The 27,796-nt window shown below is 45.7% G+C and overlaps 1 protein-coding gene and 1 pseudogene across 1 annotated transcript in view; both read right to left on the minus strand.

Moving 5' to 3' along the window:
* CWF19L2 (CWF19 like cell cycle control factor 2) overlaps window positions 1–27,796 on the minus strand; it is a 926,849-nt gene that overhangs the window by 479,813 nt on the left and 419,240 nt on the right. The window contains exon 10 of the mRNA XM_085621485.1: window positions 9,594–9,701. Within this exon, the coding sequence (XP_085477611.1) occupies window positions 9,594–9,701 (108 nt within the window). The remainder of the gene's footprint in view (window positions 1–9,593; window positions 9,702–27,796) is intronic.
* On the minus strand, window positions 19,938–20,402 carry LOC146801959 (5-hydroxymethyl-dUMP N-hydrolase pseudogene; annotated as a pseudogene).

Here is a 27,796-nt window from a genome sequence, read left to right on the forward strand (position 1 = left end):
GGGTAAGGGGACTAAAAATTGGAATGCCCGGAACTCAGGAGGGAGACAGGGGAAGGAGGAGGAGCCCTCCACTACTGTCAGCAATTGTGGCCAGCGCTCATAAGTGCAACTGGGGGCCATGAAATATGTTCCAACAAAGGGGCTACCTGTCCCAATATCTCTCTGGGCAAGGAGGAGGAGCCCTGCATTACCGCCAGCAATTGTGGCCAGCGCTCCTAAGCGCAACTGGAGTACTGTGGCTTGGGCTGTGCCTGAGCAAAGCCCAGGCCAAAGGCGGGTCTGTCCTGCGCCAGTCAGTAGAGAAGCAGAGCAGGGCCACCCCCTTGGCTGGAAATATTCCGATAGAAGGTACTTTTATTTTTTCCATCATAGCACTTGGCCTTACAGTACTCATTTATCCATCAGGCCTGCCACACCCATACCACAATCGTGGTGGGGCAGATCCTTTACCACAATATACACAAAACAGGTGCCACTTAATAGTTCATCATATCTGGTCCTCTTTAAGGCAGAGGCCAAACCCTGACTGCGCTCCTGTATTGTAAGATAGCATTAAAAGCCACAAGGCATGACCTTCAGCAAGAGGCAGGGCGGCCTGCACTATAACTGACTACTGGACTGGGGGCAGGCCCCATTTGACCTACCAAAGACATATGATTGGAGTGGTTCTTTGCCTGGCTGCCTTGGTCTTGGTCGCTCAGGAAGCAGCCACGGCATCACTTTGTAAAAGAGTGGGAAGTGACGAACAAGTTACTTACCTTTGGTAACGCATTTTCTGGTAGAGACTGGATCTAGCCGCAGATTCCTTACTTTAGAATCCTCCCCAGGCACGAGACTGGATACTGAAAACGTTTTCCCCACAGTCTGCCGCACGCCGGCAGAGGCCGGCCCGCGACTCCAGATCAATGTCGTCCTCGTCCACCAGATGTGACGTTGACAGAGTCCATATAACTTCCTCGCCGACGTGCTAACAAAAACTTTGAAATGAAAGAGAACTCATATATATATATATATATATATATTTTGCACAACAATCCTCCTGGAGGGGAGGAAAAACGGGCCGCACTCCCAAAGTATCAGTTGCAAACGTTTTATTTCTTTACATCAGGGCCGTAGCAGAGCTAGATCTACGCGTTTCGATGCCGCCTGGCACCTTGCTCACGATCAACTCGCTCTCGGACAAAAGTCTCGTTAAAAAGCAAACCACTTGCTATGACGTCATTTCCTGTTTGTTTACAGGCTCAATGGCTCATGGTCGTTGTAGTCTGTCAGCGATATTTCTCTGAAACGAAGGGTTTCTTTATTTACTTCTTTAGGCTTTACTAAATCAAATGTCTTTTGAAAACTTGATGGATTAGTGAAGTTACTCATTTCGTTCATGTTTGGGCTTCCCCTGATCTACTCCTTCTCTCACATCGATGTTGGCATGGTGTCTTGCTTTACGCGGGAAACGGGTTCCCTTTCCATTTAGATTGTGCTGTTGTTTCTCATTTTGTCAATAAAGTTATTCTGCTGCTTGTTCGTTGTTTCTTTCTATCTTTTTTTCGGTTCCTTATTGCTTTATTTGCTGATTCTGCCCCAATCCTCTATATTGAGTTTTTACTTTATTTGTAAAGTTGCTGAGTTTCTCATGTCGGGGCTTCCCCTGATCTGGTGCTCCTCTCACCTCGATGTTGCCAGAGTAACTTGCGTTTCGCAGGAATTAGTTTCCTTTTTTTTCCCTTTTTGGTATTTTTCATTTTCGCAAGAGGAATGTTCTGCTTCTTTGTCATTATTTAATTTAGCCTTTTTGTTTTCTCCTTCTGCTCCACTTATTTGTGTTCAATTTTTACTTCATTTGTTTGTTGTCTTGCTCCATCAATTTTCGTATTTTGTTTTCCGGTGTCTGATTTAGAGGTGAATGTATAACTCCTCTGATTGATTCAGGCCATGGGGAGTGAGAGTTCTCAGGTTTATGATGTAGCGCGACTCCTTCTGGCGCAACATTTTCTCACGATCTCCTCCGCGTTCTCTTTTTGGAATTGTTTCTATTCCAAAAAATTTCAGTTTCTTCCAGTCTCCTTGGTGCTTCTGTTCCATATGTTTAGATACTGCATTGGATCTGTCTTTGTGGATAGTTGCCCTGACATGCTCCATTATTCTCTTTTTTAATTCACAGATAGTACTCCCCACGTACCTGAGTGGGCAAGGGCATTCCAAAACATAAATTGTATACTGCGTCTTGCAGGTGATGAGTTGGCGAATTTCCCAGGTTTTATTATTGGCCAATTTCACCTCTTTAGTTGGTTTCGCTATTTGGCACATCTTGCAAGAATGGCATTTTACAAATCCTTTAGTCTTTAGCCATGTTTGTTCTTTCTTTTTGGCTTTGAAATGGCTGTGGATCAGATGGTCCTTCAAATTTTTAGCTCTTCTGTAGGTTACCGTGGGATGTTTTCCCACTATCTCTTTGACCGTGCTGTCCAGTTGCAGTATCTTCCAATTTTTCCTCAATATTTTTGTGACTTGAGTACTTTCTTGAGAAAAGTCCATGATCATCCTTATCGGTTCTTGTTTCTCATTGTTGTTTGTTTGTTTTGCCGCCAGGCACTCCCCTCGAGTTCTTTCATTGGTTCTTTTCAAACAGCGAGCTATTATACCAGGATTATATTGTCTCCTCCTGAAGCGTTTTACTGTTCTCTCACTGTGGGTTTGCCATTCTGTTTCTTCACTGCAGATCCTACGGATTCTGAGGAATTCTCCATATGGGATGCTGGAGATAAGGGAGCTTTGATGAAAGCTGGTCGCCTCTAGGGTAGCATTTGTTGCTGTTGCTTTTCTGTGCAGCGTGGTATGGACCTCATTATTTTTGATGTAAATTTCCGTATCCAAGAAGATGACCCTTTCTTTGCTAATGGTGTAAGTGAATTTTAAATCATTTGTAGAGTTGTTGATTACATTGAAATACTCTTGGAATTCCATCCAACAAACCAATTGAGACCCAAAAGGACTTCGTTCGCAGAACAGGAAGGATGGAAGGGCTGTTAAGGAATCTGCGACTAGATCCTGTCTCTACCAGATAATGTGTTACCGAAGGCAAGTAACTTGTTCATCTGATAGAGACATCTAGTCGCAGATTCCTTACTTTAGATTCAAATGCCAAAGCCATACCATACCCGGAGGAGGGTCTGCGAACCATGAAAAGTCTCTTACTAAGACCAACCTGGTCCAGAACAAGGGAAAAAAAGACCAAAAATCTATAAAAATGTAGGTGAGCAGAAATATACCCTACCATATAAAAGTCCCCTAGAAGGGACCATAGGTAATTAAAGTCGCAAGACATTTAAACCATGGTAATAACATACCCTGGTCAGTAAGACAAGACTGCTTTAGAAGTTGATACCTCAAAATAACTGTGTACTGAACCACAGTAATAAAAATAAGAGAATAAAAGCATGGGAAAGACATTACCCCATGACAATAAGACTTTACCCACAACCATTTAGTTATATACTCAAGTCTCCAAACCTGTGAAACACAGAGTGCTCTGTAAACTTCAACAGAGAAAATCCATCCGCCATGGAGAAAACAAATGTACATATAAAAAAAGAAGTCAAAGCCAATATTAGTTCCTAAGTGTGAAGGGTATGCCCAGACGTGGGTCCCGTCCTCTGTACTGGGGTGAATGTATGACATTGTTCTCCATTCTGTCCATCAACTGTTGTTTTTGCATTTGTAACCCCGAGTGGGAAGGGTATGCCCAGACATAGGTCCCGTGCTCTCCATGCCACTGGAATCAAGCTATCCTGGCTGAAGAGGGGTGAAACCCCGAAACTGGTCCTAGGATGCTCGTTTTCAGTCCAGGGAGGACCTGGCTTGGCAGTTCGGGCTGGACTGTTCCCATGAGGCACAGGGTCAAGACTGATTTGCATATGGCTGGGTTCAAACTGGAAAGGCATGGTGAGCAAAAAAAACATGGATTTAGGCCCAGATCTCTGTACTGGGGTGAATGTATGACATTGTTCTGCATTCTGTCCATCAATTGTTGTTTTTGCATTTTTCACCCCGAGTGGGAAGGGTATGCTCAGACGTGGGTCCTGTGCAATCCATGCCACTGGAATCAAGCTATCCTGGCTGAAGAGGGGTGAAACCCCGAAACCGGTCCTAGGATGCTTGTTTCCAGTCCAGGGAAGTCCTGGCTTGGCAGTTCGGGCTGGACTGTTCCCATGAGGCACAGGGTCAGACTGATTTGCATATGGCCATGTCTGAACTGGGGTGGTGAAGTGAGCTAAAGAATGATGATGGATTAAACCCAGATCAGTTGACTGGGGGTGAGTGTTTGATTTGCTCAAGCGCTCCGTCCATCATCCCCTTTGGTATCACTTTGTTCGCCCTAAGTTGGCAGGGTATGCCCAGACGTGGGTCCCTTGCTCACTTTGCCACTGGATTCAAGATAGCCTGGCTGATGAGGGTTATGAACCCGAAACCGGTCCCAGGATGCTTGTTTCCGGTCCAGGAAAGACATGGCTTGGCAGTTCGGGCTGGACTGTTCCCATGAGGCACAGGGTCAGACTGATTTGCTCAAGCGCTCCATCATCCCCTTTGGTATCGCTATGTTCTCTGAGGTACCACAAACAAGACAGTATGTGGATCCGTGATGGACATTTGTCTATCATAAGATCCATAGGGTTTAAACTCAGATGACATCGCTTGAAAAAGCATACTGTTCTCTCGATAAGACATCGAAATGGGCCTGAAAAATGTCCCTTTAACTGCTCTGGATCGCGTTGCAAGTGCAGAAAAGAAGGAACTGACATCAGCATGTCGGTGAGGGAGTTATATGGACTCTGTCAACGTCACATCCGGTGGACGACATCGATATGGAGTCGTGCGATGCCCTCTGCAAGCGCACGGACGTGCTGTGGGGAAGAAACTTCCGGATCAAGTCTCGTGCCTGGGGAGAATACTAAAGTAAGGAATCTGTGGCTAGATGGCTCTACCAGATTAATGTGATATTGATCTGCCCTATTATTATGCAATTGTTATTCTAGGCAACTGGCTCACCTTCTCTGCTATTCCAAGCAGACCTTGAAGCCCTACTTAGAGGAGATTTAAAATGTTAACTCCCCCCCCCTTTTGTTTAACAGCCCCCCAGGCCTGCCACTTTTTCATATTTGAACACACCCTGGGTGGGTCACCAATCTTAGCTGGGATAGCTAACTTAAGCAAGTGCACTTGCTTAAGTTAGCTATCTCAGCTAAGATGGGTGAGAAGAAAGCCTTAGACAGCCACCCAGCCCACACGCCCCAGGCTAAGACTACATCCATTGACAGGATGTTGCATAGAGCCATCGAGGTAATTAGCACAGAGATCGAGCTTACTAACAGTGGCTGTCCTTACATTCAGAGACAGCCGCTGAGTTGGGGTCTGACCCAGATACACCCTCCCTCACTAAATTATAGCCCGTGCCTATGCCACCTGGATTGCTAGAAACTGAATCTGCAAGTACCACTGAGCCAAGAACAATTAGTGCTGCTCAACCCATAGGGAGAGTCAAGAAATGTAATCTGGTCGTAGATTGCAGAAACCAAGAGGACTCTTGTTCCCCGGAACCCACGTGGCCACACCATAACAAAGAGCCGCTCAATGCATTCCCCATAAGTCTAGTAGTGGACTCTCATCCTAATGTATTAAGCAACTTATGGGTGCTTGCTTGTGCAGGGTCGGGGATTTATCAGTGGAGCAACTAACTCCAATATGCGCCCACCTAGAAGCTATTGAGAAAGAACTGGCTGCCAGTAGACAGACACAGGCCCTGCTTGACATAGCTAACCCCCACGTTTCAAGGGAGCCTAGAGTACCACAGAGAGCCATGAATAAGGAGCATTCCATACAGAGTGTGCTGGGGCTACCCCTTAGCATATTGCACCCCGAAACCAGAGCCCTCAGAGATCCCCCTAGTCGGGCCCAGTGGCCTGGCTCTGATTGTAGGACCTCTAGCCCTTCTCCCTGCTCGGGCAGCACAGGCTGCAGCAAGAAAGAGAATACCGATGTCAGACCATCACATACTGGCAATTCTAGACCACATAGCCCTAGGAGGAACCCGAAATTACTGATGATAAATCTTCCTGCCCATACGTAGTTGTCTTAACTGAAGTCCACCATTTGCGGGAAAGACAAGGTGAGACATACGATGAGCTCCATAACAAAACCCTGGGATGGCTTGTATGGTTCAGAGAAATCCCCCTTTCACATTCCAATAATATATTGTTAACTACAAGGGTGGCTTGGATTGTGCCTGAGAGGGTGGATCGAGATGTCGACTGTGTTATCATTAACTTTAGATTTCCATCCTTTTCTCAAAGTATCCAATTTGCAGTGCCAGAAAACCACTAGCAGGGACCCACATAGAGCCCCTACCCCTAGGCTACTTCTATCGCTTCCCCACCATACAGCACTTTAAAACTTACCAGCTAATACAAAAGGAGTATACCCAGCCTCTGCCAGCTACGTTCAGCCCCAACTAGAGGAGACATAGTGACACCTTTTTTATACTAACACGCAATCGTTTTGACTGTTTGGCAGGGGTAGGCTGACTTTTAGTTGGAAGACAGAAGATAGCCCCTGGCCTTTTTGAGGCAAGATCGGAAACAGGGGGTGCCACTTCATCCAGTACAGAGAGTGGGTCTGCTAAGAACTCTGTCCCTTATATTTACAGCGTTAGGGGGTGATCAGGGCCCGTGCCCCATTGTCGAGTATGAGATTCCACTGGGCAAGGGGCGCAGAAAAGTGGGGTCCCCGGACATAGACTACCACCAAGGCATAAGGATCGACTGCCCCATAGCACACCCAATAGTGGCAGGACAAAGGCTAAATAGATATGAGATCCAGCAAACTTTCATATCCTAGCCAAGATGGCCTAAACTCTATGGAGGACACGAACGGCACTATTTTGCCAATCCACATAGCAGGCACTGATGGGACGGTCCGCCCCGCCACACCAAACCTAATGATTGGCGTGGAGGGTAGGGACTTTGCTGCTGCTCCGGACACCCAGATGAAGCTCATCGCTTGGAATGTAGCCTGGCCTCCAAATTAGTCAGTCTGGAGTGGTGTGAATATATAGAGCAGCATGATTTCAGTCTCTTTCAACAGACTTGGTCCCTGCAACCCCTGTGCCATCCATGCTATGTTAACTTCTCTAAGGAAGCCGTAACAGCTGGGAACGGAAGGCCCTCTGGAGGACTTACAATATGGGTGACGACGTCTATGTAAGGTATGTTGAGAAAGGTTAAGGTGGATTCCCCAAACCGACCATGCATCAGTCTATCAGTAACCCAGGGCAAAACGTATTATTTTTATAATGTGTATTGCAGATCTGCCATGCATACTAAGGATCCTGTTGTAATTGATCAACTAAATGCGCACTTAGCTGCGCTGCCACGCAACGCCAGGAAAGTCATGGGGGGTGACAAACTGCCAATTCAAACCACTGAGTTCTGAGATCCCAGCCCTCCTCACTTATGAGGACTACATATGGTCAGTTCCAACCCTTGAAATTCTCCAGATTAATAAATTGACACCCACTGCAGTAAAAATCAATGCACTCATCTTAAACCGGGGATTACAAGCCTGAAATGGCAGAACCAACTCCGACCGGACAGGCACTCATACATTTAATCGCATAAATTCCACTAGCTTAATAGATTACATATTGTTGGATCTTAACCTACAGCTAAATCTGGAAGCCATGATCGCAATGCCCCGTCAAGATAGTGACCACAATTACCTAGTTCTCAAGCTTAGTTTAAATATTAAAGGCCAGCCAGACAACCAGGAGAGCCACTAGGCAGAAAATGGAGAGTCACCAGCAACAGACGTAGGGTCAAATGGAGTAGCATGGAGAATTTGCAGGGGACCCTCAGTCTGCTCTATAGTCTGGTGACCGATGGTATAGAAGGAGTGGTGTCCCTGTCTTCGGCCTGGGTAGCCGGAGCACCACTAGGGGCAATCTCGGAGATTCATCATGGGCTTTTTTGGTGAGTACAAGCGAGTAGCTGAGAGAAAGCGCCCATTGACCTGGTACAACAAAACATTGTAGAGATGCCAAGTCCAAGCTGGCCAAAGAAATAAAAATGCAAGACAGGGCCTTGATTCAGGTTACAAGGTGCTCCTTGCTAAAAGAGTGGGAGAGTGGTAGGTAGGTGAGCCTCCTAGCTGCTAGGTAGAAAGATCATCGTGCTTTCTAGAACCTGGTGTCCTCTGACAGCAGGGATGGGTTTGGCTCCATAGAAACTAAGAGCTTAACCAGTGACTGGGTCACCCACTTCTCCAGCGTGTATGTGCAGAAAGTAGAACTGACCACTGTGGATAGTGATTTAAAGAACCAGGAGACTTTGGGACAATCAATCGAAGGCACAGGGGAGGTGTAGGATAGTACTGAGGTGGCCCGTTAGAAATCCCTGCCCCTAGCTGTGATTTTAATTAACAGGTAATCACAGACATCGTGCCAAACAAATACCGGGACTAGATAAAATCCCTGGGGATCTATTCGAGAGTGAGGCATGCTTATGGTGTTCCTATTTCTCACCGTTATTCATTTTCTTCTTGAAAGGGTCACCCCTACAGCAGGCCTTAGGGTCCTAAGACAGGGTGCATTATAATATATGTGAGGGCATATCTGCATGTGCAGATATGCCCCCATAATACCTTGTTCCATTGTTAGGGATTGCAAGTGATCAGGCAGCCAAGTTAAAGGTATGTACTGGGCACTGGTCATTACGAGATGCCCAGCTATATAATGCACTAAAATGATGTTTGGTTTCAAACATCATGTCTCAGTAAATCTATACGGATGACTGCATCAGATTTATCAGGACATGCACACAGAGGGCACCTAAGGGGTGCCCCAAGAAAACCTACTAATGCTGTAGTGTGCTGGCTGACTGGTAGTCTCCAGTCTGCCACCACAGCCACGTTTCTGACCCCCTGTAGGTGAGACTTCGTGATTTCAGAGGCCAGAAACAATGCCTGCTCCGGAGGAAGGTGTTCACACCTCCTCCAGCAGGATGGCTAATGAGAAACAGAAACACTCAGAAGTATATGTATGAAATGTGTGTTTCTCTTTTAGGATAACGCTACCACGTTCGAGGCTCGTACATTAAAACCGCTACTCTGCTGTATTTTTGCTTACTGTAAAAATGAATAACACCGAAAGTACTTACCTGATTCCAATCTTGGGGTCTAAATTTATATAAAAATATGTATTCTTTTTCTAAATTGGTCTTCTTGAGAGTGTGTCTCATTTATTGACTCTGTGTGTACAACAAATGCTTAACACTAGTCTCTGATAAACCTACTCTACCACAAATAAAGCACTTGGGATTATTAATTTAAGCCCAGTAAACCACTAAGGGTACTTTTTGCCTGGAGTACCCTTACATTGGCACTACCACCTAAAAAGGCCAGCTTCCTACAATTTAGCCAGCCCAATTACATTTCAACTAGTGCTACTATCCACCTGAAAGGGGAGTGAGGCTGTATACAAACAAAAAGACAGCTATTATAACGGCAGAGCATGTTCAAACACATACACACAAAGAAACCTTTCTTACCGCTGCTTCGGTTTTCCCAGTCGCTGCAGATGGACGGGCTGTCTGTTTTCGGCTCTCCCTGATCTCCCGGGCTTTCTCCAGTTGAGTCTTTAGTTTTGCAGCTAAATCCTTAAAAACACATCAAAGAGGTTCAGCCGTTGCTTCTAGTAGGAGCACGTCAACATGTTCATTATAAACTCCAGTCACATCTTAGAATGCCCTCTGCTACAACCCCTCTTCCTCCTAATGCCAACATCCTCTCTCTGGCTTCCAAGAAAGCCGACCCTTCTTAAAAGGGTTCATGAACCACTTAGCATCCTTGTTCAATTACGACCATCAATCAGAAAGCATCAGGTTATCAAAATATCTAATTAAATACGAATTCAAGCCACACGAACTCCCCGCAATGTTAGAAGTATAATAATATTCCATGCAGCACACACATTTGTTGAAAGGTAAGGGCTATGCAACGTGTTCCCCGTGGGCGGGCAATGTGGAGAGATCTCACCGACACGTTCCTCCGGGGTCAGGTTAGCTCTGCCCTCCATGGAGGGCAGGTCTCTGCTGAGCACGGACATCCTTGCAGCGATAGACCGCACCTGCTTCCACTGCAGCACCGACGGTTCAGCATCTATTAACAGACATAAAAGGGGTCTGGACACACTTCCACGCGTCCCCTTGTTTAATGGGCAGAAACCAGACTTGGAATGAGCTCTGAAGGTTTTATGACTATTTCCCGCGCTTTACGGGGTAAGGTGAGGCTAATAAAAGGATGGGAGCGAGCGACGAGAAGAAGAAAATGGACAAGATTAAACTGCAGGCACTTATCTCTTTAATGACTTCAGAGCCCAAACAAATCCACGAAGGCGCAGATTCGCTGGCCAGAATCACGACGCAGCTGCCCATTTCGAATGCTTCTTTTGTTTGATTTCTTTTGAAAGAGTTCATCATGCCACACCTACCATCTACACCCGCTTTCGCTATAAATGGTCAAGGTTGAACAAGCAATGAACACAACCGTCTAAAAAAGAAAAGACAATGAGAAGATACAACCTTTACATAGACGCCTTATGTGAATGTACAAGAAAGAAGCACGGCTAGTACCGACATTCCTCAAACACTGACAAAGCCACTATGCCGGGCTACTTTAGATATCGATTCACAGTCCTTTCTTGAACGTCAACTTGTTAACGGATGAGGCCAGGGTTTAGGGTTGTAAGACCATATGTAACAAAAGAGGTACTGCACTTACCATAAGTGAGGGAAGAGGTGCAGTGCACACGTGTGGGAAGAGGTGCAGTGCACACGTGTGGGAAGAGGTGCAGTGCACATGTGTGGGAAGAGGTGCAGTGCAAACGTGTGGGAAGAGGTGCAGTGCACACATGTTAGAAGAGGTGCAGTGCACACGTGTGGGAAGAGGTGCAGTGCACACGTGTGGGAAGAGGTGCAGTGCACACGTGTGGGAAGAGGTGCAGTGCACACGTGTGGGAAGAGGTGCAGTGCAAACTTGTGGGAAGAGGTGCAGTGCAAACTTGTGGGAAGAGGTGCAGTGCACACGTGTTAGAAGAGGTGCAGTGCACACGTGTTAGAAGAGGTGCAGTGCACACGTGTGGGAAGAGGTGCATTTCACGTAAAGTGGGCAATTTGTTTGACAAGAATGTAGTGCTTATTCTGAGTGTGATATTGGTGAGTGCATTTAGTGAAGCGCCGTAGTGCATTTGGTAAAGAAGGCACAGTGCACTTTACTACATTTTTTTGTTTTTGTCAAGAACTTTTATTAACATTTTCATATGAGAACCACATTGCATGAATGTACATGTAATTTGACATTGTTACACGTGCTTCCGATCTGCGGAACCGTGGTCACAGCTCCAGTCTGAGAGTTTCGGAATACACAGTGTAAGTGCCGCTATATACGATGTCACTCAACTTTGCATGTCCTTTCGCATATGGAAATATCTCCTTCCCCTTTTGTTGCCAGTGTGTTAACTACTGGTTGTGATATGGGATTACTAACTGGGGAGGTCTAACTGGGATAATGTTCTTATAGGGCTGTTAATGGGAGGTCCGTTTAGGGCTGTTAATGGGAGGTCCGTCTCTGATAGGCAGGGCTCGCAAACCTTTAACAATGGGTTGCGAAGTAGTCGCATTGATTTTATTTTCCTTAACAAGGAACTTTGACCCTCCCTAGTAGATATGGTAGTTTAGGAGCGGACCGAGAGAGACCAAAACCCCCTATTTCTTTCCATGCAGCTCAAAGGCATTACTATTCCTGTTAGTTAGGTGCCTGGAACTGCATATGTAGAAGCATATTTAACTAATGATACAAGGAGAGTTAAATGGAATAATGTTATTAAAAAAGAAGAGCATTTACAGCAGATGAGTGAGTTAGTAGTGAGTGCAACAGCTACTCTTCAAAATTGTGCAACTCAAGAGGAGGTAAACTTAAAGGTTTCTCAGGTCCACAGTGATTTGTTTAATAAACTCAAAGGCTTTTTTACTACTATGGCCAAAAAAAACCAGACCCATTTGGGCCCGAAGGCTGCCGCTTGGTATGGTCAATCATGTAGAAAAGCCTATAGTATTCTAGCTAGGGCAATAAGATCTAAGAACCAGGGGGATATAAGAAAGGCAAGGGTGGGGTACAAGTTGACCCAACAGAAAGCTAAAAAGGAATGGGACGAACAATACTGGGCAGAGCTGCTCAAGGCTTGTACAGGGAGAAGCATGGTCACTTTTTGGCATCTCGTGAAATGGGGTAGGGGTGAATCGAGCCGTGTGCCAGTGAACCATGTAGCTCCTGAGCAGTGGGTTTCTCATTATAAGGCCCAGTTTGCAACTACGAACCCCACACAGGAAATTTTTGAATTGCCATGTGTTAAACCTATTCTGTATTTTACAAAGAAAGAGGTGGAAACATCATTAAAATCAGTCTCTAGAGGCAGGGCACCTGGGTTGGATTGCATCCCGGCGGATCTGTTCCTCCATGATATAATTAATTGGACATCCTACATTCAGCTCCTTGTGAATGCTATTGCCAGTGGAGCATCTATGCTCGATACATGGTCAGGAGCAGTAATTCTCCCAATTTTTAAGAAAGGAGACCGCTCCAATCCAGGTAATTATAGGCCTATAAGTCTCATTGACTGCATACAGAAAGTTTCAGCTAGGATGGTACTAAGCCGAATCCAGGCCTGGATGGACGAATTTGATATTTTGTCACCACTTCAGGCAGGCTTCCGTTCCTGTACTAGTACTATTGACCAGGTTTTTAGGTTTATCTTAGTTTATTGGTGTGTGGTAATTTTAGGCGGGGGCACTATTTAAGCTGCTTATGTCGACCTTAAGTCGGCCTTTGACCTCGTCCCTCGCGCCAAAATGTGGAGAACCTTTTTGGAACTAGGTATGCCACTTGAAATATTGGCTCTTTTGGTTACCCTACATGATGCTAATTATGCGCAGGTACGTTGGGATATGCAGGGGAGTGTCACACAAAGGTTGCCTATAGAAAAGGGGGTTCGCCAGGGGTGCGTTCTGGCACAACCCTCTTTTCATTGTATATCAACAAGGTAGTCCAGTATTTCCAGAACTATCCTACTGATGCTCCAACCTTAGCAGGTTTGAAGATCCCGTTGCTTATGTTCGCAGACGATACTTTGATACTCTCCAAGACACAGAAGGGTTTACAGTCTGCCCTGGAGAGATTTGAGGAGTTCTGTCAGGATCACGATCTCTTAGTGAATGTAGAGAAAACGAAATTTATGGTCCTACATAAACACAAGGATATTAATGGTAGAGTTGAAATGAAGGAAGGTATCCTGGAACAGACTCAGAACTTTACTTACTCGGGGATAACTATTGGTAGTAAACTTAGTTGGAAGCCTCAGATTAGATTATTGACTCTTAGGCATGCTCAACTGTCAGGTGCTCTGCTGAAGGAGCAGCGTCTCTCTTACACTAAACCTGTTGCTCCAGTCCTTAAAATATATAATACTAAAATTAGTGCCTCGGTCTTGTATGGGGCCGAATTGTGGGGCTTCGACAATCTAGCCCCCTTAGTATCAGCCCAAAATAAAATTTTTAGGGCATTGACTGGCCTTCCCCAGTCAACTCCCTTATTGCCCCTATTTTTAGATCTTGGCTGTTATTCTATTGAAGATATGGCACAATTTAGACCGGTGGCGTACTGGAGAAGGCTCTGGGTTACCCCAGAGCTGTCTAGGTACGCACAAGCACTCTTGGAAGTTAAGGAGGCTGACAGCACACATAACATTTTATGGCTGAGACGGGTAAAAATCACTCTCTGTGAGATGGGGATGAGTAGATTGTGGGTAAATCCCGTCAAAATACCCTTTCCTGCAAAAAATGAATATAAGGCAGCATATTGGAATATGATTAAAACGAAGCGTTTTTCAGCCTTAACATGACCATCATTATCCAGGGATTACTTTGAACATAAGCATGAGGTGGAGTATGAAAATTATTGGGACCTTATCACTTCTACTAGAGACAGGAAACTTTACCACCAATTTAGGGTGGGATCACTTCCCACTAATTTATTTGTTAGTAAATGGCACACCCTGAACCACAGAAAATGTTCATTTTGTCCAACGCAGAATGAATCGTTAGCACACATTTTATTTGCCTGTCCAGCTTATAAAACTCCTATGCACAGATGGTTAAAACCTATCTGTTTAAACTTGGGGACTAGGTTAAGCAGCGAAGCACTAAGGATCCTAAAAACTGCTACTAATGAATCCATTGTGATTGCCGTTGCCAAGTTCTTAAGCTGGATGTGGGTTATACGTGCAAAGGAGAGGAGGCAATGATAATTGTCTCCTTGTATGCTGTTGGGGGCGAATAATATCATGTATCGTGCACCTTTGATTATAATGTAATTATGATGATTATATATACCATGGTGGGAGCCTTTTTTTTTTAATTTAGAGATTTTTTGTAATTTTAATTATTTATGATATATTTATCTATCCTTTCATTGTGGATCTGCTATCCTCTTGTATATCATCTTTTTTAATGTATAAACTTGCTCCCATTGATGTTTATGAAATTTACCATTATGTTTTGTCAAATAACTTGCTTACATTGATAGTTTTGGATTTTTTATGGATTTGTCTTTCATGAGTTTAAATCGAAATAAAGACTTAATGACTGACTGACTGATAATGTTCTTATATTTCGGGGTATATGAGTCAGACGGGTTTTCGAGGCTACTGCATGTCTTTTTTGAACTTGTGAATAGTGTCTATGGGTCGGGAACCTGCTCCGCCGTCGCTATCTATCTGGTTGGCGTAGTATGGGGATGATTGTGTTGCCGTGCCCCGTTATGCACTTGCTGGTGGGTGGGAACCATCTTGTGTGCCATCAATCGGGGTCTGTGGTTATGGGTTTATCGAGGTGTGTGGCGGGGTGTCCGAACCGCCTGGTATTGTTTGCTGTTTGAATTGATGGAGCAAGAGGGTCCACTCCATGGATATAGGGTGCTTACGTATCCCCTTTACCTCCTCCTCCCACAGCGTTTCTTCCTCCTATGCTGCCCATTTGTTCACTGCTCCCACCCAGGCTGCTATCGGGGGTCCCCCATGTGCTTGCCAGTGCATATCTATGCCTCTCTTCACTAATAGTGTGGCTAGCGAGGCAAAAAGAATTGGTACTTTGTGCTGTGTTCGTCTCCGGAAAATTCCCAGTGCGCAGGCCTTCAGTGCACTTTACTACATGTGTGAAATTTGTGAAGCCGGGTAAAGTGTGCTATTTGTCTACGACCTATACTGCAGCTGGTATAAATATGATTTTTTTTGGGGCAAAGATAGTTCGAGTAATGGTGCACGACTTACAAGTATGGCATTTGTTTTGGGGAAGAGCTGCACGGACACTGTTTAAAGGTTGCTTGTTCAAGAGGGGCACTGCACTTGGTACAAGTGTGATATTAGTTAGGTAAAGAGGGACAGTTCACTTACTCTGAAGGATGGTTATATGCAGTTGAAGAAGAGAGGTTAGGCCCTTCCAATGAGTATGATATGTGTTGGGGAGAGGCACAATGCGACATATACTAGTACACATACATGCACACATGCAGAGGCAGATTTGTAAACACACAAACCCTGTCTAATCCATTAAATGGTATCACAACCTTGAGTGTTTTGCTTATATTTAATGGTTGAAGCGTACTGGGGTTGGGGCAGTGTGTAGCGTACTAGAAGTAAATGGTAGTGTCAGAGATTGTAGGCATGCAGTGCAAAATGTACACAGAATTGTGTTGGGTTGTGAATTTAAATGGATTTCTGATCTTTGAGCGACTGTCACTCATTAGCATTCATGTGTGGCCCTGAGCAAGTGGTGGGGAGACTGCAGTGAGTAGTATCCTGGAGTGCAGCTAGTAGGCTGTGGTTGTGGATGAGTGGTTATATTGGTAACTCATAGTTTGAGTTGCTGTGGATGGTGGCATCAATGGTTTTGAGTGACTGTAATTTGGTTGGTTTGAATGGGTGGCAGAGAATGGTTGTGTGAGAAACCAGGTCTTTTTGCAGTGTCTCCCCCCCCCCACTTTCTGGCCCCATCTTGACTACTAGATACTGGGTTTCTGACTGTGATCCATGGGAACTGCTAACCAAACCCAGGGAATGTGCTCTGTGTAATAGGTCCACGGTAATTAGGTATAATTACAATTGGTACTGACAACCTACCTGTAAGTCCATAGAATACAATAGGGCATGTAGGTTTAGATGCCCAGTAGATTTATTGGACTGACATTTTAATAGCCAGTCCTGCCTTGCAGGCCGCTTTTAAAATAAAACTATACCCAAAATTCGCCTTTGGAATATAAAGTACTTCTAAAGTCTTAAATTACCTTATTTGTTTACATATGAGGCACCCCTAAAGTCTATCCCAAGGGTAGGGTGGCAAGTTCAAATAAGCAGGGACATTATAAATGGTGTTTTATAAGACCTGGTGATGGAAACACTACCAACTTCGTTTCTCCCTATTGTAGTACGTTAGCTCCATAGCCTAACGTGGGTAGTCTTTATTTAACATTAATAACATCTAACTAGTGACAAAAGTGAGCTAAAATGATACTTCACAGTGCCAGAATAATAGTCAGAATGAATTCAACAACTTGCCATGGTTGGATTTAATATAACTATATCAGAAAAGAAGTTATAGAGCTTGCTTTTCTGGTGTACCCAAATGCAGCCCTGTAGTAGCCTCTTCTGATTGGCTACCCTTTGACAAGTAGAGCCAACAACTCCTGATTAGGTGTGATGTGGCTCGGGCTGAGACAAAGGAAACTTCTGGTGGGAGGAGATTTGCTGCCTGTAGATGCCAGGACAGGAAAGGGGCTGGGTAGCCAAACTGGTCTTCAAAGCGAGAAAGACAGAGAGGATAGGAACCAGGCACAACCCCAGTCTAATGGAAGCCCCTGTAATTGAACTGGGAGAGGAGCTGGAAGGGCAGTGTAGGGGAAAGTTAGCCACACCTGTGGCTGGGTTTAGGTAGAGCAGAAGATCCAGGAGAGATTTTCTCTATTTTGATTTTTGTGGAAAATTGCTTTCTGGGACAAGGGAATTGCACACTTCAGGGGAAGCGGTCATCACAGAAGGTGGCACCCTGCACCTCATTGGTCAGGGGTGCCACCCTGCTTGCCAGCCCAGAAACCTGGATAAGTATGGGAGAGCTGCCCAGCAACTCAGATCCCTGCCTGAAACAAACAAGAAGGAATGCCCTGCTGAACCCCTGGCCTGCACTACGAGGACTGCACTCATAAGGACTGCACCACCTGCACACTTTGGGTTTCACCAAAAGAACTTTGCCTTGCTTTGAAAGTTTAAAGAGTGGATTCCCTGAAAGCAGCAAGTTAAAAGAGTTCCATGAGTATCAAGAAAAACTCAGCTGACCAGCTTCACTTGGAATTTTAAGGATTTGGCCAGGTGCATAGTGTGCCTTGTAGACCAACTTCCCAAGGAGCAACTCCGAGCTTATGGAACATTGGATTGGTGTTGTGGACACTTTAAGACTCCGAAAGGACATTCTGGAAGAAGATCCAGAAGTTTGAGACCACTTGGGGAATTTTTGGTAAAAAGCTCCGTAAGGTGACTGACCCGTCGTCAAGAGCCAAGCCGGAGATGTCAAACCGCGACTCTGCCTGAAATTCAGTTTTGCCCCACTGAAGCTCCGGAGCTTTTCGTGGTTGACGAGACCTCCAAAAGGTCATCGATGCATCACGTTGAAGCAAGTCACCATCGACTCGCAACCTGGCCTGCTGAGGAGCCTCACTTGACGTTAAGAGAAAAAGCTCCAAAAAAGTGACTAAGTCAGAAGGTAAAAACTTGACATGGCCCTACCACTCATTGTATCCACCAGCACTCCATTGCAGTCAGCCTGAAACTTTGATTTTGTCCCGGTCAAGCATGATTAGATGTCCCAAGTTGGCGCTTTTGGCTTTTAGGCACTCGAAAGCATTCATTCTTTAAAAATTCATATCTCCATTTGTCTACATTGAAGTTTTATTGTTTTGGTGTCATTTTAATCATAAAAATATTTCTTATGGTTATGAATTATGTTGAATTTTTACTTTGTGTTGTGTCTTACTTATTTACTGTTATTGGTGTTTTAAATTCTATACACACGTGTCATTAAGTTAAGCCTGTCTGCTAAAGGCCCTCGTACCCAGGACAAAGAAGTAGCCACCAAGGGTCATAAGGGTGATCTCGTGTGTTCAAGCTACACGAATGAACAAAAGTAAATTATCTTCAGTAAAGCTCTTTCTGGTAGAGACTATCTAACCACAGATTCCTCACCTTTTGAATATTTCCCAGGAGTCAGACTGGATCAGGAAATATCTCAAGCAGTACTCTTGTATGCCAACAGCTGGCGACATTTGGCTCTGCGTGTCTTTTGACGCTCTAAAGACAGATTATGCCATTCCCGAAAATGAACGATTCCAATATTTCCAAATCAGACACTGGCTAATGCATCCATCGATGCGCCAGGGAGCAGGAAGGTCACTGAAACCCTATAAGAAATGGCCCCTAGGCAAACAAGCAGACAAACGCCTTATCTCGGAGATATACGTTCTACTCCAGCCAACACCAACTTATGATAGATCCCCAGCCCAGAAGCTGGGAATCCGAAATAGGCCGCCAACTCTCCTTGAAGGAATGGCACGACATATTCCATTGAGCCCGACACACCACTTACAACATAGCGAGCACTGACACAGCCGTAAAAATCACATCCTATTGGTACCTAACCCCACTGCTATTTCACCGGGGGAACCCAGATAGCAGCGACAACTGCTGATGTTAATGTGGGGCAAAGGGCATGCTCACACACTTACTTTGGGATTGCCCGGGGGTCACAGCGTTTTGGGTCTCAGATGATATAGACACCCACTTCTCTACCCAGCTCCATAGATTCCCATCATATACTTTACTAGGCCTCCCAAATCCTCTCACCTACCCCCTCTCATCTCGCAGAGGGCACCCGATCAGCATAGCGCTGGGAGCCGCCCATCAGACAGACTTGATTTCAACGTCTGTCGGATGTCCTTGGGATTCATAAACTCACCCTTACACTCACATCACGGGGCGATACATTTAGAACCCTGTGGCTTCTCTTCATAGCCTTATTAACTAAGGAATTCAGAGAGTTGACCGGCCCATGTTAGCAGCGATTACTACGTCTAATAGACCTAGATGCAACTTGATACAAAAAGTGCTCCCAGAGCAATCCACAATACCCAGACACCGTATGTCACACAGCAAGTGGTACTGGAGATGGATAGGCGGGAGGGAATATTGGGTGGGGTGTGTTTCTCTTTCCTTCTTTCTCTCCTTTTTCTCTTAAAGGGGTTTAAACGTTGCATTATTACAACGTTAAACAGAGAGGTTTCCTCTTGCGATGTAAACTGTTAACTCGTTATACACATGCGACAAAAAAAATAGATTTAAACCCAAATAGTTTTTTCCCTTAAATGTAGCCCATTTTTTTGAAAGGACAACCAGATGCGTTAAAAAAAGAAAAACTTCACAAACATTTTAAGGAGTAAGCACTGGCGCCAGAGACCACTGCCTATTGCTAAAAAAAAATTTGGGACAAAATTCACAAAAGGAAAGGGACCCTTACAGAGACCTTCCTGATTGTGAATGGGTTACTATCTTCTTTTTTTTTTTGAGTAAATTTAAATTTTTTATTACAAAAATACATTTGTCAGAACTAACCAAAATAACAATATAATCAATGCTTAACATTATATACAAAACATAGTATGCACGTAAGCAGTGCAACGTGGATGCCTTCTGGTCCAAGGTAAAACACAACAAAGACCGTTGGCTCTCAGTCAACATCGTCTCATAGCTGCAACGCGAGGGCGTCAGGGAAGGTGGCTCGGAAATATTCTTCCAGGATTTTCTCAATATCCTGCTCCTGGTAATCTTTTACAAAGAAGCGTTTGTTGTCTTCTGCCCCACGTATCATGGCTGACAAACATTGACCAGAAGAGGGCCGGAAAAGGCACAGGATCATCTTCTTCATGGCCACAGACCGGCCAAGCTTGTATCAAACACCAAGAGATGGTTGTGTCACCTCTGCGATGACCACGTCGGCTTGCTCCAGCCACTTCAAATCTCGATCGTGGATGACCTTATCTCCATCTTGAACAGCATCCTCACCACGCTCGCTGAGGCACTTGGAGGCCACGTGCTCGGTGAGCACGCGCTCGTACTGCTGCAGTTTGTCAACGATGAGGGCGTAGAGCGCTCAGTCCTCGCACCCGCCGGAGATGCTGCCGCAGAAGTACACCAGCAGCGCTGACATGATGGAGGGAGGAGCCACCGCGCGATCAGTCAAAGGAGCCCGCGCGCTTGCACCACGTGACCCTGCAGGGCTCTGTCCTGTTACCACCTTCTTTGAGGTGATGGTAACCTATCAATGGTTTTTGATCGCAATAAAGGCTGCAAACTATTAATACAAACTCTAAGGAATCGCAAATTGGAAAGGACTCCTAAAACACGCCCCTTCCAATTTGCAATTCAGTATGTAATCAGAAACCTATTTTGTGATTCAGTAATGTATTACTTAATCACAGTGTTGGTTTTGTACATATACAAACATTATTTTGCAGTTTTAAAGGCCCTGATTTTGCAATTTGGAGCTTTGCAACCACAAAATAGCTCTGTACATAAGGCCCATAATGTGAAATAAAAACTGGAAGAAGACATTAGACATGTCATCAACAGGCTCTTGTCTGCACACAGGAAATGGACGCCAGTAATGCACAAAATTGAATGAGCTTTTAACACTGCAGTCTAGGAGTATCTGTGGATGATGTGTAAGCACACTGGGCTTTGGACTATAATTAGGCTGTGGGGTTTTAGGTTTAAACCTATAACAACTGATCAAACCCCACTGAAAGAGAAATAGCCCTCACCAGTGAAAACATATAGGGGGCGATTATTATGGGGGGGAGGGGGATTTTAATTGTATTGCAGACCCGGCCCATGACCGGTCTCACCCACCACTTCGCGGTGCCCCGGCCAACAGGGTAGCTAGAGCATTTAGGAACTGGCAAGCTCACTGGGGGTTGGTGGACACGTGGAGTCGCACACACCCACAGGATAGAGAATACTCCCACCTCTCACATGTACATGACTTACACGTCTGACTTAACACCTTCCTCTGTTCCCCGGATGTCCATGCACGCCTACACGACACAGAATATCTCATTCGAACGGTGTCGGACCATAATCCGATACTAACCCGACTGTATTGGGGACGCAGCAGCAACCCATCCCCACTTGGCGTCTTAAACCTGAGACATTAGAGGAGCAAGTGTTCCTAGGTGAGATCAGGGGCCATATCGTGACATACTTCACCGACAATGCACAGTCCACGGATTCGGATGGAGTGGGAGGCCTTCAAGGCGATAATCAGGGGACGGTGCATGGCAATGTCAATGGGGCTCAGGCGGACGCTACTCTCCGACGTAGAACGGGCTGACCGTGCATTGAGGGAGGTGGAACTCCCCCGCCCAGAACACCCAGAACTCCTCCAAGAATTGCTAGAGGCGACGGAAGAGGTGGCCGTGCAAGAGGAAAGGCTGAGGTGCTTCGATTATCAGACCTATATGGATAGGACACACGCTGAGCGAGACAGGGCGGGCAGATTACTGGCGTGACTGGCCAGCCCCACCCGCAGGAGGACCACTATTATAGAGTTGGTGGATTCTGAAGGGCACTCCTTATACCGCCAAGATGACATCAACCGTAGGATCCGCGACTATTACGAACACCTTTACAAGAGCTTTGGGCCCCAGGGGGAGGGGGAAATTGAGGGCTACTTGGAAGACCTCCCTCTGCCTGCCCTGACAGAAGAGGACGCGGACCAATTAGGAGCGGTAATATCTGAACACGAAGTTCGAGTAGCCATTAAGGAACTAGCCAGAGGAAAGACCCCGGGCATGGACGGGCTCCCCAAAGAATTCTACGCTGCATACGTGGATGAACTAGCCCCCAAACTAGTGGAGATGTATACGGAGGCGGGGGAGAGGGGAAACTTGCCAGGCACCACCAGAGAGGCGGTGATCATTCCGCTGCTGAAACCTGACCCTAGAGTGCACAGCGTATAGGCCCCTGTCGATGTTAAATCTCGACGTAAAAATTTTAAGTAAGATACTAGCAACGCGGTTGTTACCGCATATGACCTCCCTGGTGCATCAGGATCAGGCGGGCGTTATCCCTCGCAGGAATACGACTCTGAATATACGCAGTCTGTTATCCGTACTTGAGCTCGGGCGACGATCGACCGAACAGGAGCGGTGTTTGCCACCGACATGGAAAAGGCATTTGATAGCCTGGAGTGGGGGTTCCTGTATGCTGTTTTAACTAAGATGGGCCTTGGGCAGGGGTTCCTGCGGTGGGTACAGTTGCTGTATGCCGATCCGGTGGCGAGAGTCCGAACGGGGGGCACGATATCGGAGAAGTAAAGAGTGGAGAGGGGCACGCGTCAGGGATGTCCCCACTCCCCACTGTTTTTCGTCCTGGCCGTGGAACCATTTGCATGCGTGTCGAGATCGAACAGGGCTTACTGCGGGCTCAAAATTTGGGGGGCAGAGGCATAACATTGCGCTTTACGCGGACGACCTCTTGCTATTCCTACGGCACGCTGAGGAAGATCTTCCAGGGGCCTACAGGATGATGGACGAGTTTGGATCCCTATCGGGCCTTCGAGTGAGTGAATTGGCAGCAGTCTAAACTGTTCCCACTGGTGGCAGACATGCCGCCCCCTGGGGACCTTGGCAACCTGAGATGGGAGCCTCGATGCTTCCGCTACCTAGGAGTGTGCATCTACCATGAAGTTGCAGATGTGAAAGAAGGGAATATAGAGAGGGCGCTGGGCTCGCTTAAGGATAGTATGGTCGAAAGCTTGCCCTCTCTGTGATGGGCCGCATCTCCCTACTCAAAATGTTAGCGCTGCCTAGACTGCTGTATTTCTTCACCACGCTCCCAGTATGGGTATCGGTGGCCTGGTTCCAATAGCTAGACTCCTGCCTGTCGGCGTTCATATGGGAGGCGAGCCGGAGGAGAGTGGCCCATAGCACGCTGAAAAGACCTCGATCAGAGGGGGGGCCTCACCGTGCTGGATATGGAGGCGTGCTATTTGGCAGGTCAACTGCAGAGGTTCACGCAGTGGGTGGCGGGGAGCATAGACCCGGACAGGGGGATACCGCCCTTCACCCCGGACAGACTGGCTGTGTTCCGCACACTACTAGGGATTGCCAAACCGCAGATGACAAGCAGCCACAAGCATAGAGTGCTTGGGCGATGTTGGGGCCGGTGCCTCCAGAAAAGTAGGACAAAACGCTCTTATTCGCCAGAAATGGTGATGACACTGTTGAGAGCCCTTCCCCATGGGGGGCATTGGCGAGGAATAGACGACTGGGTGCAGGCAGGGGCATCCAGGATAGGCGATCTCTACCGAGATGGGGAGCTGTTCTCCTTTGAAGACTTCGGTGCTGACTGGGATATCCCACAAGGGCATTTTCTACTATATGGTGCAGTCACGGGGGCCATGAGACGGCACTGGAGAACGGGCACGACGAGCCGGCCCGAAAGGCCACCTGCGAATACCTAAGCCTCGCCGGGGGGACTATCAAGGCGTTTGCATGTCTCTATAGGGCCATAGGACGCAACTCCATACAACTGCTGGACCGGCTGAGAAACCAATGGGGGGGGGAAGACATTGCCAGGCCACTGGAAGACAAGGACTGGGAGAATATCCTTGAACGGGCACCCAAAGTCTCCAGAAACGCCCGCTTTAGCCTGATTAGCTTCTACACACTCCACAAGGCCTATATAACCCCAGAACGCACCAATCAATACTTTGCTAGGGAGGACGCCCGATGCCCGAGATGCAATACACTAGGAGCGAATTTCATTCACATGCTCTGGAGCTGTACTTCTTTAATACACTACTGGCAGGAGGTGACACAGGAGACGGCCAGAATCACGGAGAGGGTTGTCCCCTGCACACCGGCACATGTCCTGCTTAGCTTGTTCCCACACAATGCCAAAACTAGGACCACAGACAGGTTCCAAGATCTCGCCTTCATACTCACGAAGCGGGAAATCACCCTTAACTGGAAGCGGGAGCTAGTGAAATGGGCTGGATGCGAGAGCAGGATCTTACTGAGAAATGCGAGGCAAGGGATAGGCAAAGAGGAGAGGGCCAGGGCATGGGAGGCGTTGCTGGGCAACTTGCAAAGAGACGGACGGGCGTCTGACGCCTCTACCCCTGAGAGACCCCACAACAGGAGCACCCCTAGCGACCAGGGAAGGACAGGGTATCTCTGCAGACCCTGGAGGATGAAGGCCACATAACATACTCTCACAGGAGAGGACAGGGACGGAGAACGAAGCATGTACGTAGCGCCCCACACACACACTGTTTAGTACAGGGGAGGGGACCTTCCGAGCACTAGGGTTGTAATTGGGAGACAGCAGTGCGGGGTTGGAGGGGGAGGAGGAGGGGACAGTTAACGTTTTGTTGTGGGGGTAGGGGGAGGAATGAGGCCTAAAACAGCGTTCTCGTCATAGAGCAAAGAAGATGGGAAGCGATTATGAGGCGCATACATAGGGGTAAACACTTAAATGTAAATGGAGATGTACATGAATAGGATAAAGGTTTGAATGTACTCATATCACGCTTTGTGGAACATTGAATGATAATAAAGGCAATAAAGTTTAACTGAAAAAACACCTGCACAACCACAAACTAAATGCCATTCAAAGAAAGAAAAAAGAGAGTGAAAGAGTCATTTTTTTTCTTCCTGAAGGGGCCAATACAATGTAACTTTGTTACACAAGCTAGCAGTAAGAAAGACTGGGCTAACATTATTCTGCTTGAGTTTTGTTGTTTAGGGATGCCACTAAAATATGGTTTCTTCTTCCTTTTGCTTTTTTTCAGTTTTGTGGTCTTTGGTCTAAAGATACAGGGTTTAGAAGCATGTTTTAGGTCTCGATTAATTATTTTACAAACTTTAGAGAATCGGGAAATATCAAAATCATATTTGATATTTTGGCTGCGTTTGATTCTTTCACTGATAGGTAAAATGGCTGGTTTCATAAGAATCTTTCCTAATATGTGTCATCACATTTACCCACAGAGAATGGGTAAAAACCCTTAATACATCAGCCCACAGTTTCTAGTGGGTCAGTATTGATAGTAGGTGAATTGCCAACACCTCAGGCTTTAAACATTGAATGCAAGGTATCTTGACAAGTATATGTATAAAGAGCGCTATCACCAAGCATCTGGGATAGTGGTGAAAACATGACACCAGACTTTTGGAAAACATGGAACGCAGTGTCACTTGGAATGCTCTGCAAAAAAGGTTCTTTCCAAGTTCAAAAAAGATTGGAGTGATATTGTTTGTATTTGCAGTGATTCAGCTAAGTATATGAAAAAGTTGTGTGATGACCTGTCAAAATTGATACCCGAGCTGAAATTATTCCCTGTAGGAGATCCTTGCCACTTGTTAGATGGTATGCTGAAAGCATCTTTACAATCTTCAGTTAATGAGGAATGCTATTGACTTTTTAGTCCATTCTGGTGCACTGTTATCTTATGCACAGACTCTAAAATGCAAATATTTATCATTTTGTGCTTTGTGTGGCATCAAAGAAAGAGTCATCCCAACTGTGTCCCTTAGCTAATGGTTCTCAGTCGAAGGGGCTATGTATGCAATATTATCCATGTGGCAACTGTTTACAGAATTGTTGCTGAGTGATGATGCCAAAGTCCAGAAAAGTGAGGATCTTTGGTCGCATATAGATAGTGATGTGAAAAAAGTACACTCTACTGCATTATTAGATTTTTACAGGAAAACATAACTGCTGTAGTGGACGTAATAAAAAAAAAACTAGAGCCTGAAAAAAACCCTGGTCTGCCAAGTGTTCAGCAAAATTGGTGTAGATGTGAAACATCTCCTTGAGAGTAGGCTAGGCGACACCTTTAGTGACTTTGGCACTGCAACATGCTCCATGTTAGAGTGCTTCCTAAGATTTCTTACCTGTTGCTAGGTGCTTAGGAATGTTATGCTTAAGAATGTTATGTTGTGAGATATCTTACAGTTGAAGCCTAGCTTGTCTCCTGTGAATACCTCTCTTGTGGATGGGATCCTGTTTATGGAATAAACTCCATTTCAACCTTGAAGCTGCCTCACCCCTGATTCTTACTTTTGGCGACAGAGGATGGGATTTGTCAAAGGATCCCAACACTACTTCTGAATGAATTTTAATAGGAAAATATACTTTTCTGCTTAAATTAAGAAGTAAATCACGAAGGAGGTACTGTACTTTTCTCCTAATTATCTATTGGATTTTCATTATACGAATGTGGAAGAAGCTTGAAATTTTCAGCTTTGGATTTTTATTTATTGAACATACCGCATTGACATTACCGCTTTGATTTTAACCCCTTCAGTGCCCATGACGAGCTGGACTCGTCATGGGCCGCGGTTGCGCTGTGCCCATGACGAGTCCAGCTCGTCATAGACCCCGCCCGCTAATGCAACGGCCGGCACAGGGCGGGGAAAGGGGCGGGCACTGAAGGGGTTAAAGGCAGCCTGTTTTCAATTCAAACTCCATCGTTCCTTTAAATATACGTTGGCCTATTTACATTTTAACTATGGAGATGATTTAATTGTGCTGCACTTATTGTTTGGGAGCAACGGCTAACTGTCATCTCCAATGATTTTTTGGGGGGTTTTTGCGGTTTATTGGACAAATTTAATCTGCTTCGTTATGTGCCTGCGACTCTCTTTGATTTTGCCGGTAAACGAAGGTGTTCGCAAATAGTGAAAGAAACCTTTCTTAGGTAAAATCTTCACTTAGTTGAAGTTGCTCGCACAAAGCATTATTTAAAATTAGTAACTACGTCTCTTTACCTTTAAGATCGTATCCTCGCAACCTGGATTGTTTGCGCATCATCCTGCGTCTTCTTCGCGCTCAGCACGTCACAGCGGTGCAGCGATGCATGATGGGATTGATCGACGTTGGATGTCATCACGTGTTTGACGCTTGCGTGGAGGCCATTTTAGGTGTCTCATAGCAACATCCTAAAGCATCGGAGCTCCGTCGTTTTCAAGCTTTAGTCTGATTTATTCAAAATAGCTTCTTGAGGCGGATTGCAACTACGCCCAGGTACATTTAATTTTCATTAGTTGCGTGTTGCGACAGTGACACGCACACTGGATGTTTATGTTCTGAGTGCAACAGTGACACGCACACTTGGTACATACATTGCGTGTTCCAATGACACGCACACTTATACTACTCCAAAGTGATCTTTCTCAAATTACAGTGGCACACACACATTTGCAATTTTGTGTGTCACAACTGAGACTTTACTGAAAACTTTATTTATAATTTGTCACATAAGCTTGTACCTTTGTACTTCAATTTGTTCATTTTTAACCAACCTTATTTTAGAATTGTTGCTTTCTTTTAGATCTGGATTTCATTTTCACAGTATTACAAAATGCAAAATGTAACTGCACCTCCATTTTTTTTGTCTTCACCCGGTGATCCCCCTATTAAATGGCAAAAGTGGCGGAAGGTATTTGAAAGATACGCAAGGGTATGCGGATCTTCTTTGAGTGCAGAGAGGAAAACAGCTTTGCTGTTACATTGTTTGGGTTCAGAAGGTCAGGA

Source organism: Triturus cristatus, chromosome 8 (genome assembly GCF_964204655.1).
Source record: "Triturus cristatus chromosome 8, aTriCri1.1, whole genome shotgun sequence".
Lineage (NCBI taxonomy): Eukaryota > Metazoa > Chordata > Amphibia > Caudata > Salamandridae > Triturus > Triturus cristatus.